Genomic DNA, 24,324 nt, shown 5'->3' with positions numbered 1-24,324 from the left:
TCCAAGCAAACAAGCATTCAGACAAGAGTCCGCTGCTGAAGTTAGATTTTAGTGTTTTCATAAATGCCAAAGCAGCAGAAAGCTGCCATGTGTTTTAGAAGTTATAAATTGCACATAATTTATAAATGCATTTTCTGTTGCCTAAAAGATTGGTTTAACAATTTTGTCTCAATGCTTTTTCCATTTGTGCTATTTCATGAATTTTTGTTTAATTATTCTTGCAGTTTATCAGAATTTTTTGCTATTTAAACAACCATTAAATAAACTATAAAAATGTAAATACACGAGTGGCGTTTTTTTTAACAGTAGGTGTGTGCGTGTGTGTGTGTGTGTGTGTGTGTGTGAGAGAGAGATAGAGAGGCGTCCAGCTGATATCGCATTTCTCTTGTGTCGTCCAACAACGCAGCATTTGTTTGTAAACATCCGGGTCACAATAAAACACACACACACACATAGGTAAGCTTACATACAATTTAACATAATTACAGAAATCTAATGAAACAAATCTATCCATTTATATAATAACATACCATTTTTATTAGCGGATGCGCATTACTGTCTCTTTAAAAAATCCAGAAGCATGACGTCAGATATTTTGACAGGACGACAGAGAAACCGAGAAACCGGATCCGCTGCTGACAACAACAACAAACACAAAGATGTCTCGCGGAGCGCCGAGCCCCGGTCGGTGAGATGCCAGTAACGGAGTGGAGAGGATGCGGCGCGTGCTCGAGCTGCTGGCGCGTGCTGCTGCTCGCTGCGTCCGCGCTCGTGCTGCTGGCGGAGAGAGCGGCGCGTGAGTGACCTTATACCGCATCACAGGTGCATCTGATGCACCCCATTTATCACAGTAGTACGACCGGTACCGTGTTTATACCACGATATTTACACGGTTCTCCAAATAATAACATAGTACTATTATTGTAGATCCATAATATGTCCAAAACATGATATCACAACGGTGTAAAATGATGTAACCAATGGTACCTATTCAAACACATGGGAAAACCATGGTACATTTCGATAGACTTTTAATATGACTGCGTTTCAAATGATACCGTTAATTACCTCTGCTTTACTTGATGCAGCTGTGGCTTGCCACATAATACTTATTAGTTCCAGGGTATTAGATTTTTTTTGTATAATATATATATATAAACATGGCTAAATTTAGACATATGCATGGCTAATTATAAAATATAAGCCAGAATATTATTAATGTTTTTAAATATAATATTTTATATAAATGTTATTTTTATATCATTATCATTATTGGTATGGTAGTAGTAGTAGAAATAGTAGTATTTTTAATCTGGAAAATATTTACAATTGAAATCTTTTATTACAGTATTATTGCATAGATGTAGATGTATAAAACTGAACAGAAACATTTTCAATTTAATTAAGTTTTATTTTGAAATGCGCTTCTCAAAACCAGTTCCCAAGCAGCTTTAGGAATGTAGGGATCCAGCTTTTCTGTCAGAAATGAAAGATTACCGAATTGTTTTGATCATATCAGATTTGAACCTGGATTTACTGTGATATAATCTCATCACATTTCACTGCTCTTTTATGTTGAATATTGTAGAGATAATCTGATACAGAACAAAGCATATTGAAGTGCACAGATGGAGGTGTATGACGGTAACACATGTTCTCTATTGTTCATCAGTGGTCTGCTGTGTGGGCTTTTATCTGTGGAAAGAGGAGCTGTGTTTGGCCGGACTGACCTTTTCCCTCTTGTTGCCGGGGTCACTGGTGCAGGTGTTGAGTTTCAGGTGGTACAGGGCCGACGGAGACAAACGGACATGCCACAATTTCATCATACACACACTTCACCTGGGCATCTTCAAAAGGTACAGTGTATGTGTGTGTGTGCATAATGAAATAATTCCTTTAGAAATCACAAATCTGTTTATTTACTTCAGAGGTTTACAAACTTTTTTGTCAGTCAAGTCCTTTAGATGTAAAATATATCTATCCCCTGAGAACTGAAGTTATTATTCTAATAATTTAATGGAACATTTGCATGCTCGCCCCTGATGTTGGTTAATGGTCACATGACATGCAAGTAAAAATTTGTTGTTTTCATCAGCTCATGAATCCCCAGTAGTTCCCTCACAAACTGTGTCTCCTGAGTTTCATTGTAATGTGTGTGTGTGTGTTGTGTGTCAGGTTTTGGGATTGCAGTGTGTGTGAATGGACGGCTCAGGGCTCATCACAGTCACATGCGCAGGAGGTGATGCAGCATGCAGATGTGTCTGCTCTGCGTCTGCTGGAGGTTTTGCTGATGACTCTACCGCAGACACTCCTGCAGACGTACGCTCTCACTGCTACTGACTATGGCCTCTCATCTCCAGGTCAGTCTTGAGATAGAAAGATGTTCTGAAAACCATCATTGTCTATGTAATTCTGTTAGGTGATGCTACATTTATACTGCAGTTAAAAACGGTGCACTCTCCCTGTGTGTGTTTTTGCAGTTGCTCTGTGTGGTGTCGTGTGTTTGCTCTCGCTGTCCTGGGCGCTGGTGCTCTACAGCCGAGCCTGTTGTTTGATCCGTCCTGGGCATTTGCAGATGCCGCCAGCAGCTCTCCTGTGTCAGCTGCTGTGGAGGATGGGCATGTTAGCCGCCCGCTTCACCAGCCTCGCCCTGTTCACCCGCACCTTCGGCTGCTGGGTCATCGGGGTCCTGGGTGAGTCCAAGCCACATCAGCTCTATAGATGTGCACAGCCAGCTTTTGTTTGTAAATTGCCAATAACGTGAAAAAGAAATTAATACTTTTATTTAGCAATGACAATAAAAAGTTATGTATGATTTCATGTTACAATAAAAAAGAATTGCACCATAAAATAAAAAAATCCCCCTAATAATATTGGAAAAATACATAAATATTTTGCACAAATCAAATTGACTATTTTTTGCATTATTGTTTGCAATTATTTTTTTTAAATAAATAATACTTCAATTATACAAGGATGCATTAATTTTAACTAAAATACCATAAAGACATTTATAATCTTACAAATGATTTCATTTAAGATGAATGCCCTTCTTTTGAATTTTCTATAAATCAAAGAATCTTAAATTTTTTTTTTTACAAAAATATGAAGCAGCACATCTGTTTTCAGCACTGATAATAATAAGATTTTTTTCTTGAGCACCAAACTTTGCCATCACATGAGTACATTACATTTTAAAATATATTAAAATAAAAAAAACTGTTATTTTGAATTGTAATAAGCTATAATCAAAATAGATACAATTGCACCAAATTATAAAATTAAAAACATTTGCACAAAAAGGCAATAAAATCAAGTATTTCTTTGCATTGTGTGATTAGTTACAATTAAGTGCAATCTCCCCCAAATGTACTGTATAGCCTGTGCACAGCTTCTATAGCATCATGTTAGTTGCCACACACAATAATATTATGACGTTATCTCTCAGTTTGTATAATACGTCTGTGCGTACAATTTGTATCCAGTTTGTGCATCTCATTTTCTCCCAGCGTCTCATTGGTTGATGGCTGCGCTGTGGTTGGTCTCGCAGCAGACTGACATATATGTGGGTCAGTGGTCATGGCGCGTGTTTAACTTCATTCTGGGAGGCGTGCATGTGTTTCTGTTTCTCAACGTGAAGGATGGCCCATCCCGCTTCCGGATGCTGGGATTCTACACGGTACAAACCCACACAATCCTAATGAGAGCATGAGACATATTTGTAGTGTTTGTAGAATATCTGTGCTTACAATGTTTTGATTTAGTGTCATTTATTGTCATGGTCTGTTTACACCATTAAAAACACTTTGTCATACTCTTATATAGTCAATATCACTTTTAACGATTTTTTAAAGAATATTAATATGCACAATTGATATTAGAATATGGATTTAAAGGAATAGTTCTTGCAAAATATGGTGGAGTTATTACATTAAGCAATAGAGTGAAAGCTGTATTGTTTCTGTGCTGTGTAGGTGATGCTGCTGGAAAATGCTACACTGCTATTGGCTGCATCTGACATCTTGACTGAAGCATCATGGGATAGCCTGACCGTCCCTACTGCTGTGCTCTGCAGCTTTCTGCTCGGTGAGAGTTTGTGTGTGAGTGCATGAGGTGTCAAATTATGAAAAATAATAAAGACAGCCATTCAAAAAGAGTGTATTTTTATTATTTTTATGTCTGTTTTCATTGTTAATTAGCAAAGAAATTAAATATGTTTGGGGAAAATACTTTTATTTAATAGAAAACGGGGGATGTATTTAACATGGTAAATCTTTATGTGTGTAAAATACCTGGTATGACACAAAAGTAAAAAAAAAAAGAAGCTATTTTATATTAATAAATTGGTATGATCCTTCAGAAATCATTCTAACATGCTGATTTGCTGCTCAAAAACATTTCTTGTTATTATGAATGTTTTGCTGCATAATATTTATATGGAAACCATAATACTTTTTTTCTTCTTCTTTGAAGAATAGAAAGTTCAAAGAACTGCATTTATTTGAAATAGAAGTTATAGAATAATCATTTGTAACATTATAAATATCTCGTTGAATTTATATTGATAAAAATACAAAATAAATCATCTTTATCTTTAAATCTTTAAAAAATTCAAATCAAAGTGATACATTTCTAATCACGTGCAGTTCAGATATGAATGTAGTTGCTATAGATTCCTTACTGCCATCATCTAGTAACATTTGCATTTGATCTCTTTCAGCTAAATTAAATGAATTGCTCTCTATCTCTCAGGTTTGACGTCCCTTATGTTGTACTATCGTTTCCTGCATCCCAAGTCCACTGAAATCTCTCTGGGTTTACGTCAGCGTGCACACATGGGTCGAGAGTGTCTTCGGCAGGGAGATTCGTCCTTCTCTCTGGGGGACAAAAGTCTTCCACCGGCCCCTCTTCCAGTCCTCTTCCCGTCTTCTCATCCTTCCCTCTCCCTCTCTGGGATCCCCGGCTCTCTTCTGGAGCATCCTGGGAGCTGCGGCGTCAAGCCGGACGGGGAGTGTCGCCACCATCACTGGCTGCTCATCCGCCTCGCTCTGAAAACCGGCGACCCAGTTAAGATCAACGGGGCGTATGGGGCGGGTGGCGTGTCTGGGATACTGGTGGTGGATCAAAAGGGAGAGATCATGGAGGACAGGTGTGTGTCCACTTCGGAAAGCCAGGATGAGGATGATACGATGGCACCGCTGTCCGACTGCAGGGAGGAGTTTGAGAGTGTGAGTGAAGCCAGAGAGGAAGAAGATGCTGAAGACAGCCTCGAAATGGAGAGCCCGTTAGAGTCGCTCACATCCGAGTGCAAGCGGAGCTCGCCCGAGGGAAAGTCTGTTTTTGGGGACAGCCCTGAGCCCAATTATTGCCCCACCGAATCCAGCTCCACTTTATACTTCAGCGCCGACCCACAATCGCCCAGCAGCTCCAGTAACCCACGTCTGGACCGCGAGACGCCCTTCGGTTTCGGTTCTGGAACCGGGCTGGAAACTCTAGACGAGTTGAGCCCTATTTCCACAGACGGCGGGCTCCACAGGGATCACACCAGGGGGCTTCTGGGCCGAGCGGGACCCTGCTACACCTCTGCACCCGGACTGAGCGGGCAAGGGTTTCCAGAGACGCACCTCAGAGGCCCCCGCAGGCAAGTGGTTCTGTCCCGCAGGGGTCCGGAAGAGGACGGTGGCTTTTAACAGCATATGAACTGCAGCTTAAAGTGGCGTTCACACCGGTTTCCAGCATGAAAGTTGTTGCAGTGTAGGGAATGTTAACCTCCGTCAATGGCAAATACCAATGAGGGTGAAGATGACCCAGATGAAGCAAGATGGAGAAGCAGTTAATTTTGTGTAATTTGTCTTTGCCCACATTCAGGGATGTAATTTAAAAAATGATTTGTGGAAAACTTTATCAGAAATGAGTTTCATTCATGCAAAAATACTCATTCATCTTGTTCATGATGTGATGCAATTTCATCAATACTACATCTCTTCCAGAATGTGAATTTTTAGATGCAGGAAAACACATTACATATATACACACACATGCAGACACACTACTGTACTGAAGTTTGTTGTTGATTTTGTGGGGTTAGATTTTTTTATAAAAGAAGTCTCTCCTGCTCACCAAGACTGAATTTATTTGATCAAAAATAAAGTAAGAACAGTAAAATTTTGAAATATTATTACAGTTTAAAATAGCTCTTTTCTATTTGAATATATTTTGAAATTTGATTTATTTTCTGTGATGCAAAGCTGAATTTTCAGCATCACTCCTCCAGCTTAAGTGTCACATGATCTTCAGAAATCATTCTAGTATGATTATTTGCTGCTCAAGAAACATTTCAGATTATCAACTTGAAAAACAGCTCAGTTTTGCTGCTTCTTTTTTTTCATGGAAACTGTCATACACTTTTATTTTAAAGTATTTTTTGTTGGATAGAAAGTTAAATAACATTTACATAAAAAAAAATAGGAATCTTCTGTAAGATTATTATTATGTCTTTACTGTTACTTTTGATCAGTTTAATGTGTTCTTGTTGAATAACACTATACTTAATACTAACTCCAAAATCATAACAACTCCAAACTTTGATATATATATAAACACACATATAAATAGTAGTTTTACAGCCTGCATAAAACCGCTCATTGACTGTCGGTGTAAACGGGGCATTAATTAATGAAATACAAGCAGCTGAAACTTGAACCCAGATGTGATATTTAAGACAATAGAATTGAGTTAAATATTTAAACATATACTGTCTAAAGGAACAAAACCTTTTTTTTTTTTTATTATTATTGTGGTGTTCTCTTTTTAGTTCTTTTTCTGTTTATGTTCAGAATGGAACAGTGCACTGTCTACTTTTTAATAAGTATGTGAAGTAGTATGAAGTGAGCAATGATAAATAAGTTACAGTATCACATGACCTCATCACATTGCGTGTTAAATTAAACAAGCGGCATCTAGTTATCATCTAAAAAAAATAACAATGGTTATTTTATAGTTTTAATCCATGGTTGCCAGTACAAACAAATTAGTCAAAGATGAGATAAAAAAAGTAATGTATTTCATGCATGTAGAAAATTAGCCTACTTTGTACTGTATAATCTACTGCATATATGGAAGTAAGCCATTCTGAACATAACCGATAAAAATCCACATGCTGTTGGTTTGAACCGAAAGCACAATCTTCCTGTGAGCTGTAAGTCGTATCCTCTCAGACTGTGATGTAAATCACTCTAATGAAGGGCTGTGGTCTGGGTTATCATTCTTTGGCATACAGTGCCTGATACAGACAAAAAAAATAGACACAAAACTCACCTTAGAACATGATTGGACTCTCCATATGTAGATTACCATATAATTAATAGGGGTTTTGTACTGGCAGATGCCATCTCCTTGCATAAGAATATTTGCTCTCTGATCTTTTCTGCCGGTATTCAGACTTTTGTATCTTGGTTATTTCTCACTTTGTCTTATCCATAAATCTTTGCTTTTGCCTTTCAAAGGATAGGTCAGGTTTGTTTTTAGTTTTTTTCATATTTTTATATTTTTTAAGTTACAAAAATGAATATTAACCCTACGTTAATGATTTCATTTGGGGTATTTAAAGTGTAACAATTGCACCCTAATCTTAATGTGTTGTATTTAATTGAAATTAATTTAATTTAAATTATTTTTTATTTCATTTAAATGTAAGTTTTATATATATATATATATATATATATATATATATATATATATATAACAATTTTTTTTTTAATTATGCATTCATTTGTTCATGAATCTATCAAATATTTATAAAACTGATTCATGGTTTGAGCTCGTCTTTAAAATTTTCACAAAAAAATAAAAAATAATATAAATTAAAGAAAATATTAATAAAGATATATTTGATGCATTTGCTTTGGACAGGAGTCATAATATGTTTCAGGGGTATTTTAGTGGTTCTTCACTGTTTGAAGTGCTTACATATGTGTGGTTTCCATTGTTTTACATGAAAGCATTTTGAGAGTGTGTACTATCTAATAATTGTTATTATTTGCATGCACTATTCTGACAGATGTCTGTGCTCAAACAGTAGTGCAGGGTTGTGTCCCCTAACAGGTCAATATTTGCAATAATTTCAATGCAAATTCTGCCATAAGATTATCAAGTTTTGCAGATACTGTGAATGAACGTTTGTTTGGTTTTCCTGGATGTGGATTGTTTGCTCTTCTGGTGAATTCCATTTACTCATTAAATTAATTTCACAGGAATTATGAACTTGTTTTAATATGTCTCTCATGTATGGCTCCACTTGTGAAATATCATCAATCTCATTTTTATCTCTGCTGTGCACAGAAAAAATAGCCATCATAAATAAAATTGCAGGAAATTGCTGAATATATCAAATGCATAGTGGAAACTATAAGTAATAGAATGAAATGTCAGATTAAACAGCAAAAGGAAGGAACTGAATTAAATATAATCACGATACATACAATATAGGTTACAGTAGGCTATGTTTTGTGGAATGGTGGTGAAATAACGCAGACACGTTATTATAGTAGGGCTGTACAATGAGTCAAATATCGATATGGACTAGGGTATATGAATATTAAAGATAAAAGAGACTAGTTGTTCTACGCGTCTCTGAGAATGAGCGATGTTCTCTGTGTTTTCTAGATGCCGACTGTATGTATGTATAAATACCTAGCTTGTTACTGCGCATGCGCTCTAAATTTGGTTCGTGGCTAAAGCGCGCATGCGCACTGCGCTCACTAAAGTTTGGAGTGATTCGTGGAAGTTTTAGATTTGGAGGAAAAAAAGCTCAGCTGAGAATCAGGAACTTGTAAAATGGCTTTTCGCAGGAGAAACAAGAGTTATCCTTTCTTCAGCCAAGAGTTTCTCATTCAGAATCACGCGGACATTGTGTTTAGTTTGGTGATTTTCGTTTTGATTGGACTGATGTTTGAGGTGAGTTCAAGAGTTTAGGATTCTCTTTTTTCTCTCGTCTTCGTCTCAGCCAGCTGTTTATCTGTCTCTCTCTCTCTCTCTCTCTGTTTCTGTCTTCTGACTTTTAACGTTACATCGAAATTAAACGTGCATCTTTTAATGCACAGACCAAAAGACTTCCCTTTTAATTTGAATGTGTAAAGCCTTTGAAATCATCATCATCAACTACTTGGCTGGTTGTAAATGTAAGTTCAGACACTCCGTGTATGCATTAAACGACACTCAGGTTGTATTCAGTTCATTAAAAGAAATCCATATTTCATGACTTTATTCAAAACATTGTCACCATCGCCTGGGCCCAGATGTCTGAGTATGAAGATAATGAAAATACATAAAGTTCCTAATGCATGTGTAATGTGTTAGATACAAAAACATAAACCAGGTGTTATGATGGTTTATTTTTAGTTTATGGTGATGTTGCTCACGTTTCTGCTGAAGTGCCACGTCAAATCTCTCGCGCGCTCTAAGTTTGATTGACATTCCTGAAGAATCCAGTTAAAATCCATTTCAAAAACACTTTATATTTAAATGCATCAAGATCTGTTGATTAGAAATCCGTGATCTAATGCAGCAAATGTGCATTTGAAATTTTCCAGGTTTGTCGTATTGGCCTGTTAAATGCTTGCAAACGTACAGAAAACTGAATGAAACGAGTTTATTTCATGCATGTGTTCTGTCATGCAAGCATCCCATCTGTGTTCAGACGGGGTTTTCCCCTTCACATCTGCTGTTTCACACACCTGCTGCTTTCAACATCTGTGTGTTTCATTCAAACGCCTCTGTGTTCTTCACTTTAAGAAACAAATCAGTGGGAAGTCATTTGATTTGCAATGCACTTTTTCATGGATCCAACTGCTGAAATGCTTCATATATGAAATGTCTGACTGGTTTTCATGTCAGTCCTCTGATCAGTATCTATACTGTGTTTATGAACACACCACTTTCACTAGATTTATTATAAGATGCTATTTTGTTGTAAGTTTTATTAGCAAAGTGTTCAACAATATCGCAGACAGCAACATAATTTTTCTTCCCCTACAAGATCCAGTTTTGAGAAACATATTATATAAACAAATATGTTTAATTAGCATGTAGTAAATAAAGAGTAAGTACCAATTGGAAATTATAATGGGTTAGAGTAAAAATAATGGGTTAAATTATTTTATAATGCATTTGACTTTATTATTATTATATTTTCCCCATGTTAGTTGCATATAATATTTTTTATATCAAGATACTGATATTTTTTAATAGTTATTATAATAGCATTACATTATTTAAGTTAGTTTTTCTTTCTAATTTTTATTTACATTTTAACATTTAATTAATTATTTTTTTTATAATTTATATTTGTTTTATTTATTTATTTTTTGTTATTCTAACCAAATGAAACTGATAAATGTTCCCTTGGCAACTTACTAAAAATTTCAGTTAACATTTATTTTATTTGAATGGTTTAAGTTAACCTGGTTTGTTGTCATTTTATTCCTGAAGGCTTTGTATTGGAACGTCATCTTTCTATTAAATAAAACCGTAATAAAATAGACATTCAGGAGGTCTCAAATGTTTTAAAATGTTTAAGAATGAAAGAATGCTTCCTTTAATTCAGGCAGTAACTGTATGGAAGCACATGAGAGTTTATTATAGATCATGTGATGTGTGTGTGTGTCTTTGTCTCAAGGGTCACATCTGTGTGTTTTACTCATCATTGTACAGGAAAGCTGAATTCTATGTATTTAACATCAGTTTCTCTTTTTCAGACCACAGCGAAAACAGCCATTTTATTCATCCAGCCTCAGTATAACATCAGCACCATGATCGCAGGTTTGACACACACGTTCATGACAGTCTCTCAGATCTGCTGCGCTCTGGTGCATCAGTGACCTGAGCTAACGTGTGTGTGTGTGTGTGTGTTTCAGATGGAGAGGTGACTCTGTATCATTATGGATGGAAAGACTGTGCCACTGTCCTCTTCTATCTTTGTATCACCATCATTCTTCACGCAGTGGTGCAGGAGTATGTGCTAGATGTAAGTGCTGCTGTGCTTTTTGGGTAATGTAGTTTTAACGTAATTAGTGCATTTTTTTTCAAGCACCAGCTGAAGTTCTTTAACTCTTTCCCCGCCAGCATTTTTGAAAAAACCTCCAGTGTTTTTGCTGATTTTTATTACAATTTCATGACCCGCAGAGTATTTTGATGTACTGACCCTCTACTTTAAAAAAAAAACATGTTATTCCAGCTTCAAGCAAAGCATGTTACTTCCAGCTTTTTTTCTTTTTTTTTTTTTAATCAACACTTGAATACAGGTAGGTTTCATTAAAAAAGCAACATTTGGAGCAAAAGGCTGAGAAAATCAAGCAACAGAAAAAGATTAGTTCAACCAATCAGAACATTTTTTTTTTTTTTCATTTAAATGATTTCTGCGTTTTATTTCTCTCCTAGTATCCTATAGTTTATAGTTTCAGTTCACAGCGTCTCGCGCCCGCCCCGTTAGATGCTCTGAAAGAAAGACTGCGTGTGAGGCTGACAGACGCGCTGTTTAATGTGTTGTTTGAGATGTGCTGCTTTCCTTAATGCATAACTTACATTAACATAACTTATATTTTCCATCTGTAAATGTAAGAAAGCATGAGTTTTTGCTTTAGCAGGTAAACGCCACAGACTTCATTTAGAATAAGAACCGCCACACGCATGTGCGCCAAACAGACAGAATGAAATGGGAGCGCAAATACTCAAACTAAAACATACATTTTGCTAAAATATTTGTAGTTGGACAATAAATATGACATGTAGAATTTTAAACCTACAAGTAAGTGTATATATATGATGGCACTAACTGTAAAGTGTAATGATGTAATCAAAATAGACTTTTTACTCAATTCGTCTGTTTTTTATTTTCAATTTTTAGTTTAGTAACTTTAAGTTATGGTTAACTGTAAACTGTTTATCCCCCATCCATAGCGCCCCCCCCCCAAATTGGACTTTAACTCGCAGTTGCATTTTAAATAAAGTCAGAATTGCAAGATAAAAAGATGCAATAACCTTTAATTTTTCTATTCTGATTCAGCGGCAGAAATAGGCTTCTAAACATATGAGATCGCTAATTTCTGCATCTTCCTGGTCTGTGTTTTTGATCGGCACTTTCTAGACTCATTCAGGCGTAAAGGCGCCCCCTAGCGTATAATTACATGTTTGGCAGGGAAAGAGTTAATGTGCATACCATGTTATTTATTAATTTGCATTTCATTGGCTGTTGTGTGCTTCTTTTCAGAAGGTAAACCGACGTCTTCACCTGTCAAAGAGTAAAAACACAAAGTTTAATGAATCCGGGCAGCTGTTTGTGTTTTACCTGGTGTCCAGTTTATGGAGTCTCTACGTCATCGCCACAGTAAGAGTCCCCAGATCATACACACATTAAACATCACACTCTCTGTTTATGTTACCTGATCGTTTATGTGATTGGCAGGAGGGATACATTCTGCATCCCAGCAGCCTTTGGGAGAATTATCCTCATGTTCACCTGAGGTAATAATCATAATGCATGCAATGTGTGCAATGTGAGATCTTTTTTGTCAGAATTATTATGTTTTTGTTTTGTATTGTTGTTGCAGGTTTGAGAAATAAATGCCTTTTTTTTTTTTTTATAAACAATAATAATGGATTAAAATAGATAATAATGTCATGCAAAATGTATCAGTTGTCTTAAGACATACAATTTTTTATGCAGTATAATTTTTAGATTCTTTTATTGATATTATTTTTTGCAGCTTAATTTTTTTTTCAGTTAAATTCATTCATGGACGTTCAAAGAAATATATTATACTGAATATAACATGACAAATAAAACGGATGTCAGTATCAGTGGTTGTTGATTGTGATTGGTTCTGTCAGATTGTCATGTGACTGTGATGTATGGTCTTTCTCTCAGGTTTCAGGTGAAGTTCTTCTACCTCACACAGCTGGCGTACTGGTTTCACACACTACCTGAGCTTTACTTCCAGAAAGTAAGAAAGGTACGAGAAGATGAAAGGAAAACAGAAACTTTGATGCAGGGAGATTTATATATACATATGTGTGTGTGTGTATATGTACATATAAATATACATAGTCATTATTCTGTACAATAATAGAATTGTTGCTTTTTTTCCTCTTTCAGGAGGAAATCCCGCGTCAGCTGCAGTATATCAGTCTTTATCTGTTACACATTCTCGCTGCATATCTGTTAAAGTAAGACCAATTAATCAAGTTTTCACTTTATAATATCAGATATTTGTACTGGGTGTTTAATTTGAAATATGTATTTGTCATCTCTCTTCAGTTTGACGCGGGTCGGGCTGGTTTTGTTGTTTCTGCAGTATCTTTCTCAGATGGGTTTCCATCTGTCTCGACTGTTTTACTTCACTGATGAAAACCACCACAAACTGTGAGCCATACCTCCTCACAAACACACACATTTTATTAAGAGGAATTCAGCAAGGATGCAATCGATCAAAAAAGACAGTAAAGACATTAGAAAAAAACTTTACTTTATATTCATTAAAGAATCATTATATTATGGTTTCCACAAAAATATGTAGCAGCACAACTGTTTTCAGAAAATGTTTCTTGAGCAGGTTATTAGCATATTAGAATGATTTCTGAAGATCATGTGACACTGAAGACTGGAGTAATGATGCTGAAAATACTGCTTTGATGACAGGAATATATTACATTTTAATATATTTAAATAAAGAACAGTTATTTTAATGCACGTGCATTTAGAACAAATGAATGCAGCTTTAGTGAGTGTAAGAGATTACTATCAGAACGGAAAGACGCTCTTTTGATGGTGGTGTATATCATAGCATCTCTGTATAACCGCACACACGCTTGTATTGTGTTTGTAGGTTTGAGATGTGGTCCGTTGGGTTCGTCCTGACCCGGATGATCACTCTGACTCTGATGTTCCTGGCTGTGGGCTTCGGTTTGGCTCGTTCTGAAAACCAGACGCTTGATTTGGAGACGGGAAACTTCAACACTGTTTCTATCAGGTGAGACAGACGTTCACACTTGTTGTTTTTGTGGCAGTATTTCATTAGAGACCCAGACGTGAGGATTAAGCTGTGTTTGACGCGCAGGCTGCCGGTGTTGATCGTGGTGGGTTTCACTCAATCGTGGCTGCTCTGGAAGTTCTTCCGTTTCCAGCTGAGCCGAACACGAGAGCTGAGACTGGAGCAGGCGGCCCGGAAGAGAGCGGCCGCTAAACAACACATGCAGCGCACGCTCAAACGAGATTCAGGTACATGCTGTTAGTTGAAAATTAAAAACGAATAATAATAATATAAAGATTATCGAGTTGTTTTATGAGAAAGTGAACCGTCTTAAAAGACAGGCTTTAAAAGTTTCCTTGAAAGGTTTTAAATCGGAACAGAAAGTCCAAACTTTGTTAAATCATGGCATTACATGTTGCATGCAATGAAAAAATCTTTAAGTATTTTTATCTTGTTTTCCAAAACACATTTTTAAACAGCCTTAATAATTCAAGATGAACTTATGATATGAAATCAAGATATGTTTTTTTTTTTGAGAGAGAGAGAGAGAAATTGAACAAAATTAGGTGTCTATGCTTCAAACAAGAGCAAATGTCTGTCTATGGAAAATGAAAACTTGTTTTCCTTTCAATTTTAGTAAAAAGGTTTCTGAGCCCATTGACAGCTATTTATTTCTTCCACTTCATTTTTTTTCTTAAAAAAAAAAAAAGACAATATATTCATGGCGTGGTTCCTTTACATCACATTAAACTTTTACATTTAGAGAACATTGATGCATTGTGTTCTCTTTAATTGGGATTCAAATGGTCTAAAAATGTAGCTTCATAACCCTTGGAGAAACACTAAAAATTAAAACCATCTTCATTACATCATTTTCTTTTAAGACAAAATTTTAAAGTTTAAATTAAAAAAAAAAAATGCTATTAACCCTGTTGGTTTCATTGTTTTTTTTAAATGCAATTTGTCAAAACATCGACACTCTGAATAACACGTAGATTCACATTAAAAAGAAAACCTTTTATTAGCTGCAAATAAATATATAAAATATGAGAGAAATTAAATTCATTTAATCTATTTCCATTGAATTTCATTGTGTCAGGGATCAATTTGTCCAACATATTTTGTATGTTCAAAATTAGCTGCACAGAGACACGTTTTTTTTCCCCATAATGAATGAATTGGCCATTTACATAGCGTTCTACCACACACACAATGACTACTTGTAGTCACTACAAGTACAGCATAATAGTATCTATTCTAACTTTATTTGTACTTCATGTAAATAGTATTTATTGCTATTTATACCACTTTTGTCTTGGCTTTTTCTAAAACATTGTGAAGATGAAATGATTTCTCACTTATTTCCATTGCTTTCAGTCTAGTCATTGAGATCCACAAAACTAACAACCAAAAACAGCCTTTGACCGATTTTCTTTTTTAATTGTCTAAGAAACGGTCAGTTTGACGCCAAAACAAAAGTCCTCACAGAAAATAAAATGCAATTATTTATTTTTCGATTGTCAAAGCTGCACGCACGCTCACAAGCCTTACATTTAGTTGTTTTCCTCACACAGAGCTACTGTTGAAGAAAATAAAAAGGCTTCTAGGTGAACTTTCCCTGCCCTCTAGGCAGTAATATTCTTTTATTGTGTGTGTGTGTGAAAGCTAAAACGTGATGCTCAAGAACGTCAAACACTGGTTTGTAGGTCTGATGTCTCGGGTTACATGTTGTTTGGTTCACTGAGGTCTCCTCTCTCGTGTCTTCTGCAGTTGGTCACCATGAGAATGGACTGATTAAAGCAGAGAACGGCACATCTCCTCGTCTCAAGAAAATCAAAGCACCGTAAACTTCAGCCCCATTCCAGCGCATGGCCTCCACACATCGAGGGCACAGGAACAGGAAACAGTCCATCTGCCTGCTGCTTCCTGTTTCCACATCAAGAGAAGTGCATGTGGCGTTTCTCAGAGGAAGTGACGACTGCACCCTCACCGGGCTCTGGTCAACGTCCTAAACTTCTCTTTCCAGTTTCAGTATTCATGTAATTTCTTCTGCATATGTTTGTAAACTTCACTCAGTCTTTCTTTATTAAAGCACTGTTTTGAGGTTGGTTTGTTTTTCTGTATCTGCATGTCTTGAGGTACAAAACCAGTAGGCTTCACACAACGAATCGAGATGATTTGAATCCAGCGTCTCATTTTGAGACTTCACACATTCTGGGTTTGTAATGAACAAAAGACTTGCATGACAATCCCCTCTAAAAAAGAAAAGAAACCATGGAGAATCAAGTGTTGTACTAGTGTAACACAAGGCTTTGTACGTTTATGCAGTTTGATATGTGATTGTATATGACTTTGCTTTATAAATATTGTTTTCTGTCTTTGCAGAGGCATTTCAACATTTATTTCATCATTTAAACTGATACTGGATGCGAATCTAATGAAAATACTGCATTTCCTTGTCATGTTTCATGATCAAAAAATGTGTACTGTATGATTAAAAAGAATCCTGTTAGGAACATTTATTGTTTTATTTTAATTAAAACCTGAATATACAATTTCACTAAACTGAAATGTATTTAACATGTTATATATCACTAATGCAAAAACTACTGATGCTGAGAATAAGGGGTTGGATTTACTAAATATTTTAGGAATAGCCTACATTTCTTCTGAACTGCCAATTTTTTTCTAATTTGTAAAAATGTTACTTTTATTCCAAGAAATACTTAAGAAAATTAGTGTTTTTAAAAATTCACATTCTTTTTGATGAATATGGACACAATCTAATCAGATTTCTAAACCTGTAACTTTACATAAAAAAAATAAATTCTGATAAGATGCTACATTTTCCAGAGTTCAAGATTATACAAACTAAGATTTTATATCTTTGTTCTTAAGATGAATCCAGGTTCATAAGCAAAAAAATTTTTTTTTCTAATTTTGTGGTGAAACTGGACATGTTCTTAAACAGTCAAATAATACATAAATGAGTCTCAAAAATGATTATTCATTTTGATGCTGCATTTTACATTTCATCTGTCTTTATTGCACATTAATATCATAATACTTGAGAAATCTCAACATCAAAAAGCACTAACATAAAAAATGGACTATTGATAATTGAATGATATTTATGTATCTTGTGATGAAGGGTCATCAGGCTCACGGTGGAGAGAAACATTCAGCAAGATTTCAACTGAATATCAGCCATCCAGCAAATAGTTCATTTCCCCTTTTCACAGGATCTGGGATATGAACCAAAATAAATGCAGATATGGGTGTATATTTTATATTTATTTATATATTTATATTTATATAAAATGCACTTTCAAAAATATAATGGTAGAAATTTTTTTTAAATGTATTTTACCACACACACACACACACACACATATACACAAAAAGCTAATGTAGAGACATTGGAAAATAAACCTACTTTTTTTCAAAGAACTGGACGATACACAAACATTATCTATTGAGTAAAAAAGTTTTTTCTTTTTTTTTTTTTTTTTTTTTTACTTGTATACTAAATAAAAAAATAAAAATGTAAATGTAAAAAACAAAAAAGCACTGCAGGGATTAGTTCACATTTTACAACATTGACTGAATTGGTCTTGGTTAAATGCCTGAAACAAGATCAACTTTAATTTCATGCTGAACTTTAATACTTAAATTCTCTGAGGTCGTTTTCACTAAAATCGATAACTAAACACAATATGGCACCTGTTGCATTTAAATTACCATTTTATGGCCGACATCACAGTTACATCACAGCGCTAGCTGGAGGCAAAACAGAGGGAAAAAGATAGCCAACAGTTGTCTTTTACTTTATTGGAGAAAGCGTGATGATCAACTTGGATCACATGTGCTTTACTAACCAATCACATTACATCCTTACATTTACATTTAGTCATTTTGCAGATGCTTTAATCCAAAGCGACTTAAAATTTGGGGATGCATAAAGCGATACTTCTTTCTTCTTAAAGAAACCAGCAAACACAGCAAGTGATTGTAATACCAAGTTTTAGAGATTGTTCAAATAAATACAAGCAAGAAAGAGAAGGAACAAATAAAAATAATTTTTTTTTTTTTTTTTTTACAATGAAGTCAAGTAGCTTCTAGAGAGATGAGTTTTCAGCTATCGGTTAAAAATTGCCAGGGATTCAGCATTCAGGATAGGGGTTGGAGGATATTTCCACCAGCCAGGAACGATGAATGAGAATGTTCTGGAAAGTGATTTTGAGCCTCTGTGTGATGGTACCACGAGGCGTCGCTCAATAGTGGATCTCAGACTTAGATTCTTAAGAATCAATAAACAATGTTAATTGGTTGAAAAAAAAAAGCGAAATCATCATCTTTTACTGAAATGGTGGGAGGTGTTGGAGGGGGACAGAGGAGAGAATTTAATGTTTTGAATAGATTACGTGTGTCTGGAGCACTGTTGGTCTTGTTGTGCAAGTATGAAGATTTGCCAGTATGGACTTCAGCAGAGAAAGATGAAATCAAAGACTGATACATGCAGGTCTGATGGATATTTTGATTTGTCTTCTGGAAGAGAAGACAATGCTGAATAAAGTCGTAATTTGTGTTATTTTTGGACCAAAATGTATTTTCGATGCTTCCACAAATTCTAACTGACCCTCTGATGTCACATGGACTACTTTGAAGATGTTTTTATTAATTTTCTGGACATGGACAGTATACCGTAAATACATTTTCAATAGAGGAACAGAAAGCTCTCGGACTAAATCTAAAATATTTTAAACTGTGTTCTGAAGATGAACGGAGGTCCTACAGGTTTGAAACGACATGAGGGTGAGTCAGTAACTACATGATTTTCATTTTTATGTGAACTAACCCTTAAATAACAATTTACAGATACCACAGGAATGAATGAGAACTGCCATAAGCTGTGATGGGTCGGCCAATCCGGTTTCTTCCGTTAAAGTTAACCTTTTCAAATAACAAGCGGTCAGGGTATTCAACCTAAGCTCCACCCACAGAAAAATGTTCACGGTCACAATGTTTACTGACAGAAAAGGGGTCTATTCAGTGTAGAAATGATCCAAATCCGAGCTGTACTCTCACCAGCTGTGCCAAATAATGCAGGATAGACAAATAAGGCACAAAATAGGCTTTTCTTTTCTTTCTCAGTACATCATTACATTTTTTTATTGTTTTTTTATTTATCACTTTTTTTTCCAACCCTGTAAGTAATATTTGGAAAATCTTGTTATTTTCTAGAAATTAACATTTAAAGATTAAATAACATTTGTTATTAACATTTAAAAAATGTATTAATAATGTAACATTTATTTTATAGAAGGCTTGCCAGTATAATACTTATTAATACAATATTTGTGTTTACTGGGTAAGATTTTTTTTTTATTGTATTAATCTCCTAAAGGTGAGTCTGAATAAATGGTGCATTTCCATAATGGCATCACAAACCAAACACATTTGTGTGATGCTTCATTCACACATAAATAGTAAAAAATATATATATAAAAAAAAAAAAAAAACTTTAAAAATCTTACTGTTCAAAAACCTTTGACTGGTACCATACATAAAAATGTGTCTTTTTACCTGCATGTCATCATTTGAACATTAACCAAATCAGAGAACCGTGAATATGCTAATGTGCTGTCAAATTGTATTGAAATATGAACTATTATTAAGTAATGATGTCTAAGATGTGGTTTGGTTTATAAAAGTTTGGGATCCTCTGATTTAGTTTGTCCAAACTTCTATAAACACAAAAATTCGCTTTCGTTTTAAAAACACAACCAAGTTAACATTTCAAGTTAAATTCAAGAAGAAGAACAGGGCCCAAGTTACAGGTTAAAGTTTTGCACATTTAAAAAGAGTTTCCTGGTAGTAAAGGAAGCCCATGTCCTGTATTTTTAAACATTAAGGTGTATTACTCTAATCTAGATTAAAATAATTGAAAGGTTTAGGTAGATATAATAAGTTACGGTGTTCTCTCATGAGACCGCTGTGTTTTGTTGATCAATTCACCAACAGGCGGCGCTACAAGTTCAGTTTCTCCAATGCAGTTTATTTGATGCTCCATAACAACCAAAACAAAAGCCACTCCCACAGCTCCTGCTCTGAACACGAGCTGATACTCCTATAAAACCATGCTGAAATATTACCGAGTGCTTACAACACAAACATCCTGCTGTTTCACAAACAAACATTCACATGCATACAAATGTCGAGACACTTCATGTTTATTGGCTTGCTTTGAGAAGAAAAAAAAAACTTGAATATTATATATTACATTTTCCCTGTGTGGGAATGGGCTCTTAAAAATAAAGGCTTAGGGAACATACTTCCCACAATAGTAATACTTTGTTTATATATCCAACTCAGGAACCTTATAAAGCCATAAATAGTTCTTAAGAAGAAGCTCTTTGCTGAATCTCTTTGCAGCACCATTGAAAACCTTTATTTTTAAGAATGGAAAGGACGTTATTTATGATTTCGTATCATTAACATTAATGAGTGAGTGAGTGAGTGAGTGAGTGATTAGCTGTGTTGGCAGATGCGTCTTGTGTCTAAGGCACGGCAGCGATGTGTATCATCATCCTATAAAAACCTCTCTGAGGTCACAGTTGCATCTATGCAGGAACATTTGTCTCTCATCCCCTTAAAGAATATATGATTATACACAGAGCACTTTTGATTGCATCCCTGAGCAACCAGGCAAGCTTTGCCACAGTATAAAAAATATGTCATCCAAAAAAAATAGTGGTATCAAAAGCTATTTAAATATCAAAATAGATTTCATAAAAGCTGAGATGATTTTACAGCATATCTATATATATATATATATATATATATATATATATATATATATATATATAAAAAAAAAATCCAAAAATATTTGGATGCATAAGTCACCCTTAAAAATGCACTTACGTCATTGCATTAGAAAATAAAATATCAAACCAAGTTGCATTTATTTTTGAAGAAAGCACAGCACAAGCAGACTTTCAGCAAATCATCAAAATAAGTCTGTTAGGTATAATAAATAAATAATTTAGTGTTAAAAATGAAAAAAAAAAAAAAAGGTAACACTTTACAATCAGGTCAAATTAACTAAAAATGTGCAATACATTTGTTGGAGTATTTATTAACTTTTTAAAACATTTGATAAAAATACTGTTTATTTATGTTTATGGAAGCTTGTTCCCAGCATGGGATAAAAAAATAAAAAGGTAATTACCACTTTTTATCTTCATTGACAACTACAATATATTAAATTGTGAAGAAAAAGAAATCATAATTTTGAGTTTACATCTTTTTTTTTTATTTTTTTTTATTGTGAGCTTAAAAGTCACAATTACCAGCAACCAGCCAAAAGTCACAATTATTATCCGGTTTTTTATTCTGTGGTGAGGGGGGAAAACTGCAAAATGTAAAGGATTCTAAGAAAAAGGAATTACAAGATTAGATAAAACACAAATTACCTTTATTTCATTATTTTATTTTTTATCCCATGGCTGAAAAAGGCTTGTATACCTCAGGTTTAAATACAAACATAGAACTTTTGAATTCACTAAACTTTAAAAGTATTTTGTATTGTTAGTTCATGTTAACAAATGCAACCTCATTGTAAAGTGTTACCAAAAAATTAAATGTGGCACTGTGGAGGAAATTAAAGGTCATTAAGCAAAACCGATGCAGAAAAGTGAAGCTCCAGCATCATTTTCTTGCAGTCGCAGCTTGGTTTGTTCTATTTGTTTCCTAATGCAATGACATTCAGATATTTATAAGTGTCCAAATATGTTTTAGTCCCACTGTACTGTACATGTGTATTTGTCAGATCAAACTGAAAGGCACTTAATTTGCTCAGGTCTCTCTTTCTACAGAAGGCGGTCCTCACTGTTTGACAGGCAGAGTGAAGGACCAATCACAGTGTTTAGAGCTTATCACGCCTCTCCGAGCTGCCTATAGACTCCTTTCAACTCAACCACATCTCCCATGAGCCTTAGCTTTAGCTGCACGCTGCAGAAAATGTCTAACTTCAAGACATCAGGTAAGAATATTCCCAAATCTGACTTGTCAGCAGCATTTGACCTTTCACCTCATGAATAAACCACGAGCTTATTTCCACTGCAAATACACCGTTTAATGCCACACTACTGCTTTAGCTTCCCATCTGGATTTGTCTGATGGGAGGCGGTGCTCTAGTAGTAGTGATTCAGGCTGCGGGTTCCTGGGACGTCCGGCTGTCCGTTCATCCAGATTTCCCGTATGATGCGCTCTCTCTCCTCCAGTCGCTGCGCTCGCTCCAGCTCCTCTGCTGACGTGAAGACGTTTGTGTTGAGCATGCGTTCGAAGCGCCGGTGCCGTCGGGCCGAGAGGTCCGAGCTCGAGTCCCAGTCTGAATCAGAGTCGCTGGGGTCGCTGTCGGAGTCTGCGGGTCTCTGGCTCTTCTTAGCGACGGCGTGACGAGGTTTACAGTCTGTACGACAGGAAATCTGAACCACCAGAGCGAAGAGCGTGAGGAACAGACCGGCACAGATGCCACACATGAAATACAGCGCACAGCGCTCCGGGTGCTCTGGGATGGAGACACAAAACAGACGACATGAAATCAAAGTGACCCATTTACTTTCTTCAAATGTATATTATGTTCCGGGTCAGTTTGAGCCAAATGCATTTTTGGGAAATACTGGTTGACACATGATCTTTTCCTTGAGTATTTCTCATTCAGGGTCATGACCCTGCCTGCTAAGTTGTGTCATTGTGTGATGTTCGTGGGTAAATTCGACCTGTAAACTTCATGGTTAAAATGGGCGCACAGATTCAAAATACATAAAAAAAAAAAAAAAAAGTATTTTATGATAGCTTTTTAAGATATTTAGATAAACAATATGCATTTGCCAGAAGAAATGCATTTATACATTTTCATCAGGTTATTGCAATTTTTAAAAAAAAATACTATATAAAACTATGGAAGCCAGTCTCCAGCACTGAATAAAATAAAAATAAAAAAATTAATTAACTCAATTGCGTGTCATAAAGTGAGAATTGTGAGATAAAAAGTCACAATTACCTTTTTTATTTTTTATTCAGTGGCAGAAATGGGCTTCCATATAAAACACTAATATTCAGTAATATAGAATATTTTATAATATTCATATTTTGTGAAAAGCAGAGCAATAATAAATGTAGTCATTGTGAGCAGAAGAGACTCCTTCAAAATACATTATATGTACATCTTTTCAACCCAAACGTCTGGCCAGTAATTCACGTCACAGTCTCAAAGTCAGATCTGTTGTGATGTTACCTGTGATGTAGGTGTAGGCCACCAGCATGCTGCTGATGAGGGCCATGGCTGGTCTGATCACGCTGGAGATGGTTGGGTTCGGATCACTTTCTCCAGACTGATCCGTCTCTTCTGAATACGGACCAGAACTCCGTCCTCGTGTCGACCTCCCTGTGATCAAATATAAATCATCATCAGAATCAGAAAGAGCTTTATTGCCAAGTATGCTTTCACATTCAAGAAATTTGTTTTAGTGACATAAGCCTCCAGTGCACAGAGACAACACCAAACAGAGAAAAAATTAATAAATTGTATAAATAGTTGTGCTATAGATGAATCATGCCCTTGTTTGAACCAACCTTCATCGTGAGATCTTTATAAAATAGAAGGTCTATATTTTGCCCCAAGCTTCTATGTCTGGCAATAAACAAAATAAGTTGGATTTACATCAATAATTCATCAACAGGTCCTCATTGTGTCTGTGTGTGTGTGTGTGTGTGTGTGTGTGGTGTCAAAGGAAAAGTTCACTTAAAAAGGAAAATGCTGTCATCATCATGTTGTAGCAAGACCGATATATTTTTCTTCTTCTTTATAACAAAAGTATGGTGCTGTCAAGCTCCAAAATGAATAAAAATGCTTGGAATTAATTAACTACACTCTTATATTTCTTAAAGACATCAAATACCATTGCTTCTTGTGATCTCATTGACATCGTACCATATTTCAGTGTATATGCATCCATTATATGATTTCATATGGTAGGCTTTTATGGTCTGTTTCCCATAATTTTTTAAGCTTGACGATTGTAAAATTATCTGCAGATAATTTTAGCTGAAAGTATTCCGGTAACATGTTCCAGGATACAGGTTTCAGTCCCAGATTCTTACATAAGCACTGTTTGGACGGTAATCGTTTCTCAGGGGGACGTAAGTGATTTTCATCATTAACAGGGGGTAGTCGGTGATTTAATTGCTGTCTGAATCCAGGATGTCTGTGTTTTTCTCTCACCACCCCCGTAAA

General features: G+C 35.5%; 3 protein-coding genes across 5 annotated transcripts in view; 2 read left to right on the top strand and 1 right to left on the bottom strand.

The window, feature by feature from the left end:
* Positions 1-599: 599 nt before the first annotated feature.
* On the top strand, positions 600-8,255 carry xkr5a (XK related 5a). 2 transcript variants are annotated; one of them, XM_052586701.1, is made up of 7 exons: positions 600-796; positions 1,673-1,856; positions 2,176-2,360; positions 2,481-2,693; positions 3,510-3,679; positions 3,975-4,086; positions 4,753-8,255. In XM_052586701.1, the coding sequence occupies exons 1-7, from the start codon at positions 694-696 to the stop codon at positions 5,688-5,690; spliced, it is 1,905 nt and encodes a 634-aa protein (XP_052442661.1). In that variant the 5' UTR covers positions 600-693; the 3' UTR covers positions 5,691-8,255. The 2 variants fall into 2 exon arrangements, with proteins under 2 accessions (XP_052442661.1, XP_052442662.1); XM_052586702.1 differs by having other exon boundaries at positions 674-822.
* Positions 8,256-8,744: 489 nt separating this feature from the next.
* tram2 (translocation associated membrane protein 2) lies at positions 8,745-16,540 on the top strand. Its single transcript, XM_052587311.1, has 11 exons — positions 8,745-8,955; positions 10,755-10,818; positions 10,914-11,023; positions 12,266-12,382; positions 12,461-12,519; positions 12,923-13,007; positions 13,151-13,221; positions 13,313-13,417; positions 13,881-14,024; positions 14,112-14,272; positions 15,795-16,540. The coding sequence occupies exons 1-11, from the start codon at positions 8,836-8,838 to the stop codon at positions 15,869-15,871; spliced, it is 1,113 nt and encodes a 370-aa protein (XP_052443271.1). The 5' UTR covers positions 8,745-8,835; the 3' UTR covers positions 15,872-16,540.
* A 3,701-nt stretch (positions 16,541-20,241) lies between these two features.
* Positions 20,242-24,324, bottom strand: part of LOC127984576 (protein eva-1 homolog A) — a 38,534-nt gene continuing 34,451 nt past the window's right edge. For both annotated transcript variants that reach the window (XM_052587281.1, XM_052587282.1), the window contains 2 exons: positions 23,326-23,475; positions 20,242-22,596 (listed from right to left, as the gene is read on the bottom strand). In XM_052587281.1, coding sequence (XP_052443241.1) covers positions 22,220-22,596; positions 23,326-23,475 — 527 coding nt within the window. In that variant the 3' untranslated portion in view covers positions 20,242-22,219. The remainder of the gene's footprint in view (positions 22,597-23,325; positions 23,476-24,324) is intronic.

Source organism: Carassius gibelio, chromosome B20, assembly GCF_023724105.1.
Source record: "Carassius gibelio isolate Cgi1373 ecotype wild population from Czech Republic chromosome B20, carGib1.2-hapl.c, whole genome shotgun sequence".
NCBI classification, from domain to species: domain Eukaryota; kingdom Metazoa; phylum Chordata; class Actinopteri; order Cypriniformes; family Cyprinidae; genus Carassius; species Carassius gibelio.
This window is presented reverse-complemented; position numbering and strand designations above follow the sequence as displayed.

Coding starts and splice junctions, on each gene's coding strand:
- xkr5a (XM_052586701.1), top strand. CDS start 694: ATGCCAGTAACGGAGTGGAGAGGATGCGGCGCGTGCTCGAGCTGCTGG. Junction 1,857..2,175: donor CACCTGGGCATCTTCAAAAG/GTACAGTGTATG, acceptor GTTGTGTGTCAG/GTTTTGGGATTGCAGTGTGT. Junction 2,361..2,480: donor CTATGGCCTCTCATCTCCAG/GTCAGTCTTGAG, acceptor GTGTTTTTGCAG/TTGCTCTGTGTGGTGTCGTG.
- tram2 (XM_052587311.1), top strand. CDS start 8,836: ATGGCTTTTCGCAGGAGAAACAAGAGTTATCCTTTCTTCAGCCAAGAG. Junction 10,819..10,913: donor CATCAGCACCATGATCGCAG/GTTTGACACACA, acceptor TGTGTGTTTCAG/ATGGAGAGGTGACTCTGTAT. Junction 13,418..13,880: donor GATGAAAACCACCACAAACT/GTGAGCCATACC, acceptor TTGTGTTTGTAG/GTTTGAGATGTGGTCCGTTG.